Source organism: Amia ocellicauda, chromosome 12 (genome assembly GCF_036373705.1).
Source record: "Amia ocellicauda isolate fAmiCal2 chromosome 12, fAmiCal2.hap1, whole genome shotgun sequence".
Classification (NCBI taxonomy): domain Eukaryota; kingdom Metazoa; phylum Chordata; class Actinopteri; order Amiiformes; family Amiidae; genus Amia; species Amia ocellicauda.
Genome location: NC_089861.1, coordinates 1998069 through 2013299, shown reverse-complemented (window position 1 = coordinate 2013299; position 15231 = coordinate 1998069). Strand labels below are relative to the sequence as shown.

The 15231-nt window shown below is 46.1% G+C and overlaps 1 protein-coding gene across 3 annotated transcripts; it reads right to left on the bottom strand.

Annotated features, from left to right (window-relative positions):
* Positions 1-9630: 9630 nt before the first annotated feature.
* msmo1 (methylsterol monooxygenase 1) lies at positions 9631-14959 on the bottom strand. 3 transcript variants are annotated; one of them, XM_066718052.1, is made up of 6 exons: positions 14822-14959; positions 13461-13753; positions 13208-13356; positions 12879-13005; positions 12535-12689; positions 9631-10738 (listed from the first exon to the last, which is right to left on the bottom strand). In XM_066718052.1, exons 2-6 carry the CDS (start codon positions 13722-13724, stop codon positions 10549-10551), a joined length of 885 nt encoding a protein of 294 aa, XP_066574149.1. In that variant the 5' UTR covers positions 13725-13753; positions 14822-14959; the 3' UTR covers positions 9631-10548. The 3 variants fall into 3 exon arrangements, with proteins under 3 accessions (XP_066574149.1, XP_066574150.1, XP_066574151.1); XM_066718053.1 differs by lacking the exon at positions 14822-14959 and adding an exon at positions 14500-14801; XM_066718054.1 differs by lacking the exon at positions 14822-14959 and adding an exon at positions 14410-14482.
* Positions 14960-15231: the final 272 nt, after the last annotated feature.

Sequence of the window (15231 nt, the reverse complement as noted above, 5' to 3'; positions counted from 1 at the left end):
GCACACACTGTATACAGAGACACACACTGTATACAGAGAGACACACACACTGTATACAGAGAGACACTGTGTATACAGAGAGACGCACACTGTATACAGAGACGCACACAGTGTATACATAGAGACGCACACACTGTATACAGAGAGAAACACACACTGTATACAGAGAGACACACTGTATACAGAGAGACGCACACAGTGTATACAGAGAGACACACTGTATACAGAGAGACGCACACAGTGTATACAGAGAGACGCACACAGTGTATACAGAGAGACACACACTGTATACAGAGAGACGCACACACTGTACAGAGAGAGACACACACTGTATACAGAGACACACACTGTATACAGAGACACACACTGTCTACAGAGAGACGCACACACTGTATACAGAGAGACGCACACAGTGTATACAGAGAGACGCACACTGTATACAGAGAGACGCACACACTGTATACAGAGAGACGCACACACTGTATAGAGAGACGCACACAGTGTATACAGAGAGACGCACACACTGTATAGAGAGACGCACACACTGTATAGAGAGAGATGCACACAGTGTATACAGAGAGATGCACACACTGTATACAGAGAGACACACACACTGTATACAGAGAGACGCACACACTGTATAGAGAGACACTGTGTATACAGAGAGACGCACACTGTATACAGAGAGACGCACACAGTGTATACATAGAGACGCACACACTGTATACAGAGAGACGCACACAGTGTATACAGAGAGACGCACACTGTATACAGAGAGACGCACACAGTGTATACATAGAGACGCACACACTGTATACAGAGAGACGCACACTGTGTATACAGAGAGACACACTGTATACAGAGAGACGCACACAGTGTATACAGAGAGACACACACTGTATACAGAGACACACACTGTCTACAGAGAGACACTGTGTATACAGAGAGACGCACACAGTGTATACAGAGAGACGCACACAGTGTATACAGAGAGACGCACACTGTATACAGAGAGACGCACACAGTGTATACAGAGACGCACACACTGTATAGACACACACTGTATACAGAGACACACACACTGTATACAGAGAGACGCACACTGTATACAGAGAGACGCACACAGTGTATACAGAGAGACGCACACACTGTATACAGAGAGACGCACACTGTATACAGAGAGACGCACACACTGTATACAGAGAGACGCACACTGTATACAGAGAGACGCACACAGTGTATACAGAGACGCACACACTGTATAGACACACACTGTATACAGAGACACACACACTGTATACAGAGAGACGCACACTGTATACAGAGAGACGCACACTGTATACAGAGAGACGCACACACTGTATACAGAGAGACGCACACACTGTATACAGAGAGACGCACACACTGTATACATAGAGACGCACACACTGTATACAGAGAGACGCACACAGTGTATACATAGAGACGCACACACTGTATACAGAGACACACACTGTATACAGAGAGACGCACACACTGTATACAGAGAGACACTGTGTATACAGAGAGACACACACACTGTATACAGAGAGACGCACACACTGTATAGAGAGACGCACACACTGTATACAGAGAGACGCACACACTGTATAGAGAGACGCACACAGTGTATACAGAGAGACACACACACTGTATACAGAGAGACACACACACTGTATACAGAGAGACGCACACACTGTATACAGAGAGACGCACACAGTGTATACATAGAGACGCACACACTGTATACAGAGACACACACTGTATACAGAGAGACACACACACTGTATACAGAGAGACACTGTGTATACAGAGAGACGCACACTGTATACAGAGACGCACACAGTGTATACATAGAGACGCACACACTGTATACAGAGAGACGCACACACTGTATACAGAGAGACGCACACACTGTATACAGAGAGACGCACACAGTGTATACAGAGAGACACACTGTATACAGAGAGACGCACACAGTGTATACAGAGAGACGCACACAGTGTATACAGAGAGACACACACTGTATACAGAGAGACGCACACACTGTACAGAGAGAGACACACACTGTATACAGAGACACACACTGTATACAGAGACACACACTGTCTACAGAGAGACACTGTGTATACAGAGAGACGCACACACTGTATACAGAGAGACGCACACACTGTATACAGAGAGACGCACACACTGTATAGAGAGACACACACAGTGTATACAGAGAGACGCACACACTGTACAGAGAGACGCACACACTGTATAGAGAGACACACACAGTGTATACAGAGAGATGCACACACTGTATACAGAGAGACACACACACTGTATACAGAGAGACGCACACACTGTATACAGAGAGACACTGTGTATACAGAGAGACGCACACTGTATACAGAGAGACGCACACAGTGTATACATAGAGACGCACACACTGTATACAGAGAGACACACTGTATACAGAGAGACGCACACACTGTATACAGAGAGACGCACACAGTGTATACAGAGAGACGCACACTGTATACAGAGAGACGCACACAGTGTATACATAGAGACGCACACACTGTATACAGAGAGACGCACACAGTGTATACAGAGAGACACACTGTATACAGAGAGACGCACACAGTGTATACAGAGAGACACACACTGTATACAGAGACACACACTGTCTACAGAGAGACACTGTGTATACAGAGAGACGCACACAGTGTATACAGAGAGACGCACACAGTGTATACAGAGAGACGCACACTGTATACAGAGAGACGCACACACTGTATACAGAGAGACGCACACACTGTATACAGAGACGCACACACTGTATACAGAGAGACACACACTGTATACAGAGAGACGCACACACTGTATAGACACACACTGTATACAGAGAGACACACACACTGTATACAGAGACACACACTGTATACAGAGAGACGCACACACTGTATACAGAGAGACACACACACTGTATACAGAGAGACACACACACTGTATACAGAGACGCACACAGTGTATACAGAGAGACGCACACACTGAATACAGAGAGACGCACACAGTGTATACAGAGAGACACACAGTGTATACAGAGAGACACACACACTGTATACAGAGACACACACTGTATACAGAGAGACACACACACTGTATACAGAGAGACACACACAGTGTATACAGAGAGACGCACACAGTGTATACAGAGAGACGCACACACTGTATACAGAGAGACGCACACACTGTATACAGAGAGACGCACACACTGTATACAGAGAGACGCACACAGTGTATACAGAGACGCACACACTGTATAGACACACACTGTATACAGAGACACACACACTGTATACAGAGAGACGCACACTGTATACAGAGAGACGCACACTGTATACAGAGAGACGCACACACTGTATACAGAGAGACGCACACACTGTATACAGAGACACACACACTGTATACAGAGAGACGCACACACTGTATACAGAGAGACACTGTGTATACAGAGAGACACACACACTGTATACAGAGAGACGCACACACTGTATAGAGAGACGCACACACTGTATACAGAGAGACGCACACACTGTATAGAGAGACGCACACAGTGTATACAGAGAGACACACACACTGTATACAGAGAGACACACACACTGTATACAGAGAGACGCACACAGTGTATACATAGAGACGCACACACTGTATACAGAGACACACACTGTATACAGAGAGACACACACACTGTATACAGAGAGACACTGTGTATACAGAGAGACGCACACTGTATACAGAGACGCACACAGTGTATACATAGAGACGCACACACTGTATACAGAGACACACACACTGTATACAGAGAGACACACTGTATACAGAGAGACGCACACAGTGTATACAGAGAGACACACACTGTATACAGAGAGACGCACACACTGTACAGAGAGAGACACACACTGTATACAGAGACACACACTGTATACAGAGACACACACTGTCTACAGAGAGACACACACTGTCTACAGAGAGACGCACACACTGTATACAGAGAGACGCACACACTGTATAGAGAGACACACACAGTGTATACAGAGAGACGCACACACTGTATAGAGAGACGCACACACTGTATAGAGAGAGATGCACACAGTGTATACAGAGAGATGCACACACTGTATACAGAGAGACACACACACTGTATACAGAGAGACGCACACACTGTATACAGAGAGACACTGTGTATACAGAGAGACGCACACTGTATACAGAGAGACGCACACAGTGTATACATAGAGACGCACACACTGTATACAGAGAGACGCACACAGTGTATACAGAGAGACGCACACTGTATACAGAGAGACGCACACAGTGTATACATAGAGACGCACACACTGTATACAGAGAGACGCACACAGTGTATACAGAGAGACACACTGTATACAGAGAGACGCACACAGTGTATACAGAGAGACACACACTGTATACAGAGACACACACTGTCTACAGAGAGACACTGTGTATACAGAGAGACGCACACAGTGTATACAGAGAGACGCACACAGTGTATACAGAGAGACGCACACTGTATACAGAGAGACGCACACACTGTATAGAGAGACGCACACACTGTATACAGAGAGACGCACACACTGTATAGAGAGACGCACACAGTGTATACAGAGAGACACACACACTGTATACAGAGAGACGCACACACTGTATACAGAGAGACGCACACAGTGTATACATAGAGACGCACACACTGTATACAGAGACACACACTGTATACAGAGAGACACACACACTGTATACAGAGAGACACTGTGTATACAGAGAGACGCACACTGTATACAGAGACGCACACAGTGTATACATAGAGACGCACACACTGTATACAGAGAGACACACACACTGTATACAGAGAGACACACTGTATACAGAGAGACGCACACAGTGTATACAGAGACACACACTGTATAGAGAGACGCACACACTGTACAGAGAGAGACACACACTGTATACAGAGACACACACTGTATACAGAGACACACACTGTCTACAGAGAGACGCACACAGTGTATACAGAGAGACGCACACTGTATACAGAGAGACGCACACACTGTATACAGAGAGACGCACACACTGTATAGAGAGACACACACAGTGTATACAGAGAGACGCACACACTGTATAGAGAGACGCACACACTGTATAGAGAGAGATGCACACAGTGTATACAGAGAGATGCACACACTGTATACAGAGAGACACACACACTGTATACAGAGAGACACACACACTGTATACAGAGAGACGCACACAGTGTATACATAGAGACGCACACACTGTATACAGAGAGACGCACACAGTGTATACAGAGAGACGCACACTGTATACAGAGAGACGCACACAGTGTATACAGAGAGACGCACACAGTGTATACAGAGAGACACACTGTATACAGAGAGACGCACACAGTGTATACAGAGACGCACACACTGTATAGACACACACTGTATACAGAGACACACACACTGTATACAGAGAGACACTGTGTATACAGAGAGACACACACACTGTATACAGAGACGCACACACTGTATAGAGAGACGCACACACTGTATACAGAGAGACGCACACACTGTATAGAGAGACGCACACAGTGTATACAGAGAGACACACACACTGTATACAGAGAGACGCACACACTGTATACAGAGAGACGCACACAGTGTATACATAGAGACGCACACACTGTATACAGAGACACACACTGTATACAGAGAGACACACACACTGTATACAGAGAGACACTGTGTATACAGAGAGACGCACACTGTATACAGAGACGCACACAGTGTATACATAGAGACGCACACACTGTATACAGAGAGACACACACACTGTATACAGAGAGACACACTGTATACAGAGAGACGCACACAGTGTATACAGAGACACACACTGTATAGAGAGACGCACACACTGTACAGAGAGAGACACACACTGTATACAGAGACACACACTGTATACAGAGACACACACTGTCTACAGAGAGACGCACACAGTGTATACAGAGAGACGCACACTGTATACAGAGAGACGCACACACTGTATACAGAGAGACGCACACACTGTATAGAGAGACACACACAGTGTATACAGAGAGACGCACACACTGTATAGAGAGACGCACACACTGTATAGAGAGAGATGCACACAGTGTATACAGAGAGATGCACACACTGTATACAGAGAGACACACACACTGTATACAGAGAGACGCACACACTGTATAGAGAGACACTGTGTATACAGAGAGACGCACACTGTATACAGAGAGATGCACACAGTGTATACATAGAGACGCACACACTGTATACAGAGAGACGCACACAGTGTATACAGAGAGACGCACACAGTGTATACATAGAGACGCACACACTGTATACAGAGAGACGCACACAGTGTATACAGAGAGACACACTGTATACAGAGAGACGCACACAGTGTATACAGAGAGACACACACTGTATACAGAGACACACACTGTCTACAGAGAGACACTGTGTATACAGAGAGACGCACACAGTGTATACAGAGAGACGCACACAGTGTATACAGAGAGACGCACACTGTATACAGAGAGACGCACACACTGTATACAGAGACGCACACACTGTATACAGAGAGACACACACTGTATACAGAGAGACGCACACACTGTATACAGAGAGACACACACACTGTATACAGAGACACACACTGTATACAGAGAGACGCACACACTGTATACAGAGAGACGCACACACTGTATACAGAGAGACGCACACTGTATACAGAGAGACGCACACACTGTATAGAGAGACGCACACACTGTATACAGAGAGACGCACACACTGTATACAGAGAGACACACACAGTGTATACAGAGAGACGCACACAGTGTATACAGAGAGACGCACACACTGTATACAGAGAGACGCACACTGTATACAGAGAGACGCACACAGTGTATACAGAGAGACGCACACAGTGTATACAGAGAGACGCACACACTGTATACAGAGAGACGCACACTGTATACAGAGAGACATGCACAAATCCATTCAAATTATTGAATGAGCTAGAATGAGCTCTTTTGGAGAACAGCTGAGAAAAGCAATTTCAATTGTGGGGGAGTGTAGTCCAGCTGCCAAACCCACCACTCACAACATGTGTGACTCCTTCATAAAACACCTGTGAATGAAAAATGAAAAACAGTTGGATATCAATGTTTACTGGCGGGTCTAAACGCTTAATGGGAAAACGATTAACGTTGCTTATTATGTTTTATCATAACCATTCATTTTCGGGGTTTGTAAGTTTATGATGAGACACTTACTAGTGCTACCAATAAAATATGGAGGCTTTTTCCCAATATGAGCAATATAATAAAGACAACGTCCTGCATACAATACATTTTAATGTGAATTTTATTGTAAATGTTGAGGAGCATAATGTGGCTTACTGTACTTAAAACCAAACGGTTCACATCCAAACATCATAAATCACAAGACACCCATGACACAAGACCATGTCTTAAGAAATATTAAAAGCATAAGTATCATGTAAAGCATTATGGAAGTAAAGCGTCCGTGCAGAGGATGTTTGGCTCAGCGAGGAGTTGGGGTTGTGTTTTGGGTTTTCTCGTTTGCTTGGCACTATAAATAAACCTGCACTTATTTCACCATATACTCCTGTTCCCGTGTCTCTTTCCTGCGGCCCCGCCTGTGACAAGAGCCCAGCATCGTGGCCCCCACCACGGTGTGACCACAGACTTCATACATACGAGGACAAGACAGGTCAATACTAGTGTTTTAATTAAAGTTGAGAAGGAGGAAAATAAAAACTCAGTCACTGAATAAAATGCACCTTTCTTCTTATTCTTATTATCCAGGGCAACTTACAGGATCCAAGAGAAAAACAAACGTGCAAAACTACAAATCAGGTGTGATACAAAGTACAGATAAACAATTGCAGTACTGTGCTGTATTATAGGTCAAATATACAGTTGATATAGCACTACACAGTTAATAGTTGAAAACCTGAATCATAAAGTGTCTTTTTCCATGAGAAAGAAAAGAGTTTTATAGTCAAGATTGACCAAGTGGAGATAGAGGTCAATGATTTTTCATTTTTAGCTATCATTATGGACTCTCAATTGAAATTTGACAAACCTCTAATATTCTGTTCATTATTATTATTAAAATCACCCGCTGCCTCCTAGAAGCCATCTCTAGCAGAGCCACTGGCGATGTCAGTTTGCGCAGGTGAAGCTGTTGTGTCAATCCCTGGGTATCGGATAACAGCATCCAGCTCTTGACATTCTTGCATCTAAGGTGTCTTGGATGCTGTTGGAATAGAAACTGTTCCTGCGTCCATAGAGATGTCTCAGCGGTGGACAGGATTGGTATCTGGCATCCACAGATCTACAGCTCAAGTCCTCTCGGCCGACCACAGGAAAGGAAGAGGTCGGCCATTATCCTATTTCTGTCGGGAAATCATATGAACACTCCGCTGTGGGGTCTCACAGCATCGGAGACTGAATACACACCTTGACACAGCAGCCTTACTTACACCATGATGGTCACCTAGCTCTTCATGTAACCTTACAGCGGTTAAGACCGGCAGTAACATATTTCCATGAGTTTGGTTCTGGATTTCATTATCCAGTAATTCACAAACATTCATTTTCTCTGCTCTCGGCAATCGGTGCTTTGCCATTAACTGTGCATGTGTCAAGAGGGTTGGTACGGCCTCTGAATACTCTTTCCCTTATGTCTTTGCCAACTCTCAGACAGGTGCCATGCTATCATCTAATGCATATTTTGTGACTGACCTTTCCCCTTGCGGTCGCTCCGCTGCAGGCACGGGCCAACGAATACAACCTCTCCGTCCACTACAGGCCAGTGTGAATCAATGATGGCACCACAAAGCAAAACAACTATCAGGATAGTAAAATATATTTTAATTCTAATGATTTGCAAATCAAGCATGCATGCATGTAGTGGCACTAGGAAAGCATGGTTTTTGTATTGCGTTTCAACATTTGCTTCCAAAACTACCATCCCTTTTACACCACAAAATGGCTGCCATACCAGACAAATTAAAGAGCAGGGTGTAAACAGTGAACAATCTGGAATACATTTTCACATCAATGCTTTGCACCTCCACAATCAGTAGTCAAGTCCATACAGGTAAGCATGGAGCACGGGACGGGACACGGGAGAAAAATACACAACTGAATTGTCTCACTTGAACGTGTGGGAAGGTTGTGTAACTCTCCTGCGGAGAAATATTAAATCGTTCCCACGAGATATGTATTTGTCCTCCGTGTCCCTTGCCGGGCTCCGTAGGGTTTGTACCACTAGTTCTGAGCCACGTGAATACACAGATCTCATGTTTGGCCCAAAATAAGCAAGAGAATTAGACTGAACACAACAAGAATTTACAGTTTTACTTTCTTTCCTCATCACCTCAGTAGTTCAATTATTCATTCAGACGTGTGGTTTGTTTAATGTCTTCAGACCCTTCAGAATCTGAATTCTCCTTCATTCTGGAACCGTACAGAAATGCTCAGGAATGCCTTTTGTTTATTAACCAACCAGTGAAAATACAGATATTTGTTCAATGAGAATTACATTAGACGCAATTTGTAAGTGCCACTGCCAATGTGTCCTGTTACATTTGTTCCTCTACAAAACATAACAGCATTTGTTATTTTTCAAGAAAACGTCCCAATCAATCTCACATGGGCCTCTCCCCCGGGCCGCACCGCTGTCCAGGCAGGCTGCATCACAACAACTAGACACACTGAAAAACTCAGTTCAACACATACCATCTGCACAATGGTCCAGTTATATATATATATTTACACGTTGTTCATTTATTTATTTTTCCAACAATGAAAGGCACTGTCCGTAAAATTGTCTGCAAAAGAATATGAAACCTATACTGGTGAATATTAGGAGAATGGAGGGGGGGGGCCTTAAAACACAACCAGACTATTGTATGAATTGAAACACTTCTGTACAGTCAGATGTAAAACAATTAAAAACTCGTCTTTTTATGTGTTGAGCGGTCAAGTAATTCCACTACTGAACTAATTATTACCCGAATGAGTCTAAATCAAAGAGGCCCTTAGTCATGGACTGCGGGTGCCTGAGGTATCGTGGTTTTCTAGGCCCAGGGGTGGCGATCACTTATCTAATGGATATAAACACAAACAGAGGGATTTTATACTGCAATCTGTCAAATGCCCTTAATTATCCGAAAGCATTAGTCATGTCAATCGAGGAGACCGCTCTCTCTTCACAAGCACGATGCAGAGGGACACGTTCGTTTAACAGCATCTAAAGTGTTTCTGAGAGCCAGCCTGTGAGAAAGCCGGGCCAGAGATTCCCTCGAGAGACCTCTGCACGGCCCCCGACCCGGGGCGTGAGGATCCCCTAGTGCGGGAGCGAGGGAAGCGCCCCGGCCTCCCTCCATGGTTCACTGCGCCTTCTTCTTCTCCAGCTTGTGTTGGTAAGTGTTGTACAGGGAGTCGGTGCTGAAGATCTTGTCCCACCACGTGAAAGTGGAGGAGTAGTTCCCGATGAAGTTCATGTGGTGGAAGTCGTGGAAGCGGGCGCCGGCGTAGAAGGGGATGAGGTGGAGAGGGTTCAGAGGGATATCATAACCGCTGAGGAACAAAAAACACGCACTAGTTATTTTACACAATGTTATGCTTCGATAATAGACTATCACTCTCATCATGTTTCGTCTTACTTGTGTGCGAGAATTGTATACAGGGATGAATCTAGAGGACACTTTACAGAAAACACAGGCCTCTATGGGTTCATCTCTACTGGGCTGACATGGGGATGGGGATTAGTGGATTTGGCACAGGTTTGGTTTCTGGCATTAGTTTTGTATGGTGTCATTTCATTGGCTCTGCACTGCAAACATCATAGTTCAGGAAAAGAAAGGCCCAGAATGTCTTAACACTAGAAGCGCCGAAATGCGGAAATAAATAAGTTATAAACACATTTCCCTACAATATCCATGCTGTGACCGTGGGAATGACGGATCATCTGTGGGTTTGTGCCAGTGTTGTGAGAACACTGCGAGTGAGACGCAGGTCTGCAGTGGTCAGTACCTATCAAAAGTGTCCAAGGAAGGAAAAGCGGTGAACCGGTGACAGGGTCATGGGCGGCCAAGGCTCACTGATGCACGTGGGGAGCGAAGGCTGGCCCGTGTGGTCCGATCCAACAGACGAGCTACTGTAGCTCAAATTGCTGAAAAAGTGAATGCTGGTTCTGATAGAAAGGTGTCAGAACACACAGTGCGTCGCAGTTTGTTGCGTATGGGGCTGCGTAGCCGTAGACCAGTCAGGGTGCCCATGCTGACCCCTGTCCACTGCCGAAAGCGCCTACAATGGACACGTGAGCATCAGAACTGGACCACGGAGCAATGGAAGAAGGTGGCCTGGTCTGATGAGTCACGAGTTCAAGGTGTTGACTTGGCCTCCAAATTCCCCAGATCTCAATCCAATCGAGCATCTGTGGGATGTGCTGGACAAACAAATCCGATCCATGGAGGCCCCAACTCGCAACTTACAGGACTTAAAGGATCTGCTGCTAACGTCTTGGTACCTGATACCACAGCACACCTTCAGAGGTCTAGTGGAGTCCATGCCTCGACGGGTCAGGGCTGTTTTGGCAGCAAAATGGGGACCTACACAATATTAGGCAGGTGGTCATAATGTTATGGCTGATCGGTGTATATTCGTGGAGCAAAAGTGTTCACCTGGAGAGGCTGTCAAACTGCAGTGTGAGGTACGAGCTCATGCAGGGAAAGTGGAGAAACGTGTCCTGTGTGACTGTACGAGCTGTCATGTATGCAGGGTAAATATATAGTAATAGTTTCTTGAAATACAAAGCGACAGTGAATACACACACTGTATGTTGAAAACAAAGTTTGCACGGTGTTGAAAATGTTTACTTTAGTGTACAATGATGTTTTGGTAAATGCAATAGTTATTTTTGCTTTTGAGCATTATTCCAATATTTACGTTTACACTTGTTTCATTCTCTTATTGTATGCCGCTTGAGCTTTTTGCTTATTGTATATAGTTATTTATGAGAAAAAAGCACTTTGATGTTATAATAATTTAAATTTAAATATGACCTTAAAATATTGAAATACTCCCATCTAATTTGTGTAAATGTTGGATTTGATGTTCATAAATAAAACTTATTTTTATGCGAAGGTTTGCCTTTGATTATCGTATCACAGCTGTTAAAGAGCTATCGGTCCCAATGACTGTCGTTGGTGCTTCTAGTGTTAAGCAAAACACGCACATCTGTTCAGAGACATACAATACACACAGCGGCTTCTAGCAGTCTACAAAGACATGCAAACGTGTTGAATAAAGGACACTGACAGCCTGCTTCTATACAGAGAGAGAGAGACCCAACGCTCTCACACACAACACACCTGTGCACATCGATGGTCTCCAGCAGGCGGAACGTGACCCAGGCCCACAACAGCGTCACGTGATTACAGAACACCATGATGCCGATGAAGAAGCCGGCTCCCAGGATGATGGTCTCCAAGGGGTGAGCGTACTCTGCCTGCATGCCGAACGGAGACTGAGACACAGAGGGGGAGAGACAGACGTGTGAGTGCGACTCTTGTCCTGAAGCCCCGGTGATCAAAATCTTTACATAAAGCTACATGGGACTCTACCCATAATCCCAAATGGCTGGTTTGCTTATTACTGCCAGCTTGCCTGCAGTCGGCCCTAGACTCATCTCAGTTTCCAGCACCTATGGACTCACCGTGAACTCGTGGTGCACCTTGTGGATGTACCTGTAGACCCTCTTGTGATGGAGCAGTCTGTGCAGGAAGTAGTGCCAGGTGTCTTCAATCACAGCACAGCCGAAGCACTGGGCCAGCAGGAAGGGCCTGTGAGGGACAGCGACACGGGTTACACACCCCGACAGAGCTGGACTGAGGAGAAGGCGGCCACAGCATTGTCCATCGTCAAATCGTAACAATTACAGGAGATTAAAGCCCCAAAGCTTGTTCTAAATTAACGCAAAAACTAAAATGGTGAGAGGGCCATATTCTGGCCAAAATATATATAAACACCACAAATGGGACGCACCATCTGGGCATGGAGTCCCAGTCATAGGGGATGCTGAAGAACTCTGTGAAGTGGTACGTCCCGCAGATCATGGGCAGCTGGATGCAGAAGTGATTGAACAGCAGCATTTTGAAACACTTCCACTGCTTCTCCCAAGTCTCCGGTTTATCCTGGAAAGGACAGAAACACAGCATTTACGACCAGATTTAAAGTGCGGGCAAAACGCACCCCGAGCGCCGTCTGCAACGATGTGTCCATGAGGATAAAGACCTACCGGCTGGATCTTGTACTTCTGCATGAAGGGAATGAACTGGAAGATGAAGCCAGGCAGACAGAAGAGGAAGTAGATGAACTCGTGGACGAAGAGGGAGCCCCACGTGGCGATCTGGAACTTGGTGTAGTTGTCCAGCATGTAGGTCCAGGCGTGCTTCAGAGGTTCCTGCAGGGGGTTCTCCGGCAGCATGGAGTCCACGAACTCCACGGCCAGGAATGCCGAGCCCAGGATGCCAGCCGTGCCGTTCTCTGCCATTGTGTCCATCGCGGGCGGGGGGGTTGACCTGACTCAATCTGACCAGAAAAAGAAGCAACCGGTCAACCTTTTCTTTCTCTCACCTTTATCAAAGTCCTCTAGGCCTTTTGTATGCGAACACACAAAGAATTGTATTGTCCTGCTCTGGTGCGTGTCTCGGGGGTGTAGTAGTCACTCCCTGCCATTTCTCTGATTGCTGCTATTGCTCATCACACTGAGCTCCAGACTGCAGTTCGGTAATAAAAGGGATCAATCAGGTGGGCTGTCATTACTGAAAATGAAATGCACAGAGCGGACCACCCAGGGCCAGGGTCTACCCCTGTGCTTTGGATTGTCACATGCGGGAAGTTTTTAGATCTGTGCTTTCTTTCCTTGTGCACAAGACATGTTCAGCAAAATAAGAGCTAATAAAATCTTGCAGCCTGATTTTCATTGTCAAAATAAGTATGTGCATATATATACACACACACACACATATATAGTGTATGTATATACACACACACACACACACACATATATATAGTGTATGTATATACACACACACATATATATAGTGTATGTATATACACACACACACACACACACATATATATAGTGTATGTATATACACACACACACATATATAGTGTATGTATATACACACACACACACACACAAAATCTCTTAAAAATTACATTGTAGAAAATATTCTTACATAGTCCAAATATGTACACGGTGCCCTCATTGCCACAAAATGTACACATTTCACAGAGCAAATTAAAATAAGGCAAGGAAAATACACTACATGCTACTTGTGCTGGAGTAGCCCTCTCTCTTTCTAGCCAGTCAGAGACACGGGGTCTTATTCCGGCACCGAGCTGTTCACAGGGCCGCCTCTGCGCACAGCATCGCACCCACAAAACAGCGACATGGACCGTCTCGCACAGCGGCCACGTCCCTTCAGCACCGACACCGACACCGACACCCACAGCCCGCGGCTACTGGACCGGACAGCGGAGCCACGGCGTCAGTACCCAGTGATGGCGTCAATGCGAACCGTACACGCCAGACACGCAGCGGCTCTGCGGAATAAACCGGGTCGCCGCCGCACACGGAGCCCAACTCACCTGAGCGCAGCGCCGTCCGCTCTACCTGCGCCGCGGCCGCACCGAGAGGGGTACAGACGGCGGCGGCGCCCATTGGCTGGAGAAAGTGGAGACTCTGACGTCAGCGCGGCCGGCGCGGCCCGCCATTGGCTGGCTGGATGGAGTGATGATAGTGAGACGGCGAGACCCTGCGCGTCTGGCCAATCAGAGGCGCGGAGCGGCGGCGCGCTGCGGACGGGGCCCCGGCGGCGGTGGCGAGACGGAGGAGGCGGAGGAGCGGCAGGCAAACACCCACTGCAGTGAAAATAACCGGCCGCACTAACACTAGCAGAGCGGAGATGAATGCTTTTGAGGAGACCAGCTCAGATAGACTCGTGTTTTCATTCTTAATGCATCAAAGTGCGCCGCCGGGGATGCAGAGATGCCCCGAG

Excerpts from the sequence above, each read along its gene's own strand:
- msmo1 (XM_066718052.1), bottom strand. The coding sequence starts at position 13,724 with ATGGACACAATGGCAGAGAACGGCACGGCTGGCATCCTGGGCTCGGCA. Across the intron at positions 12,690-12,878 it reads AGGTGCACCACGAGTTCACG|TCTCCGTTCGGCATGCAGGC; the intron begins GTGAGTCCATAG and ends TCTGTGTCTCAG. Across the intron at positions 10,739-12,534 it reads GAGACCATCGATGTGCACAG|CGGTTATGATATCCCTCTGA; the intron begins GTGTGTTGTGTG and ends TTTGTTCCTCAG.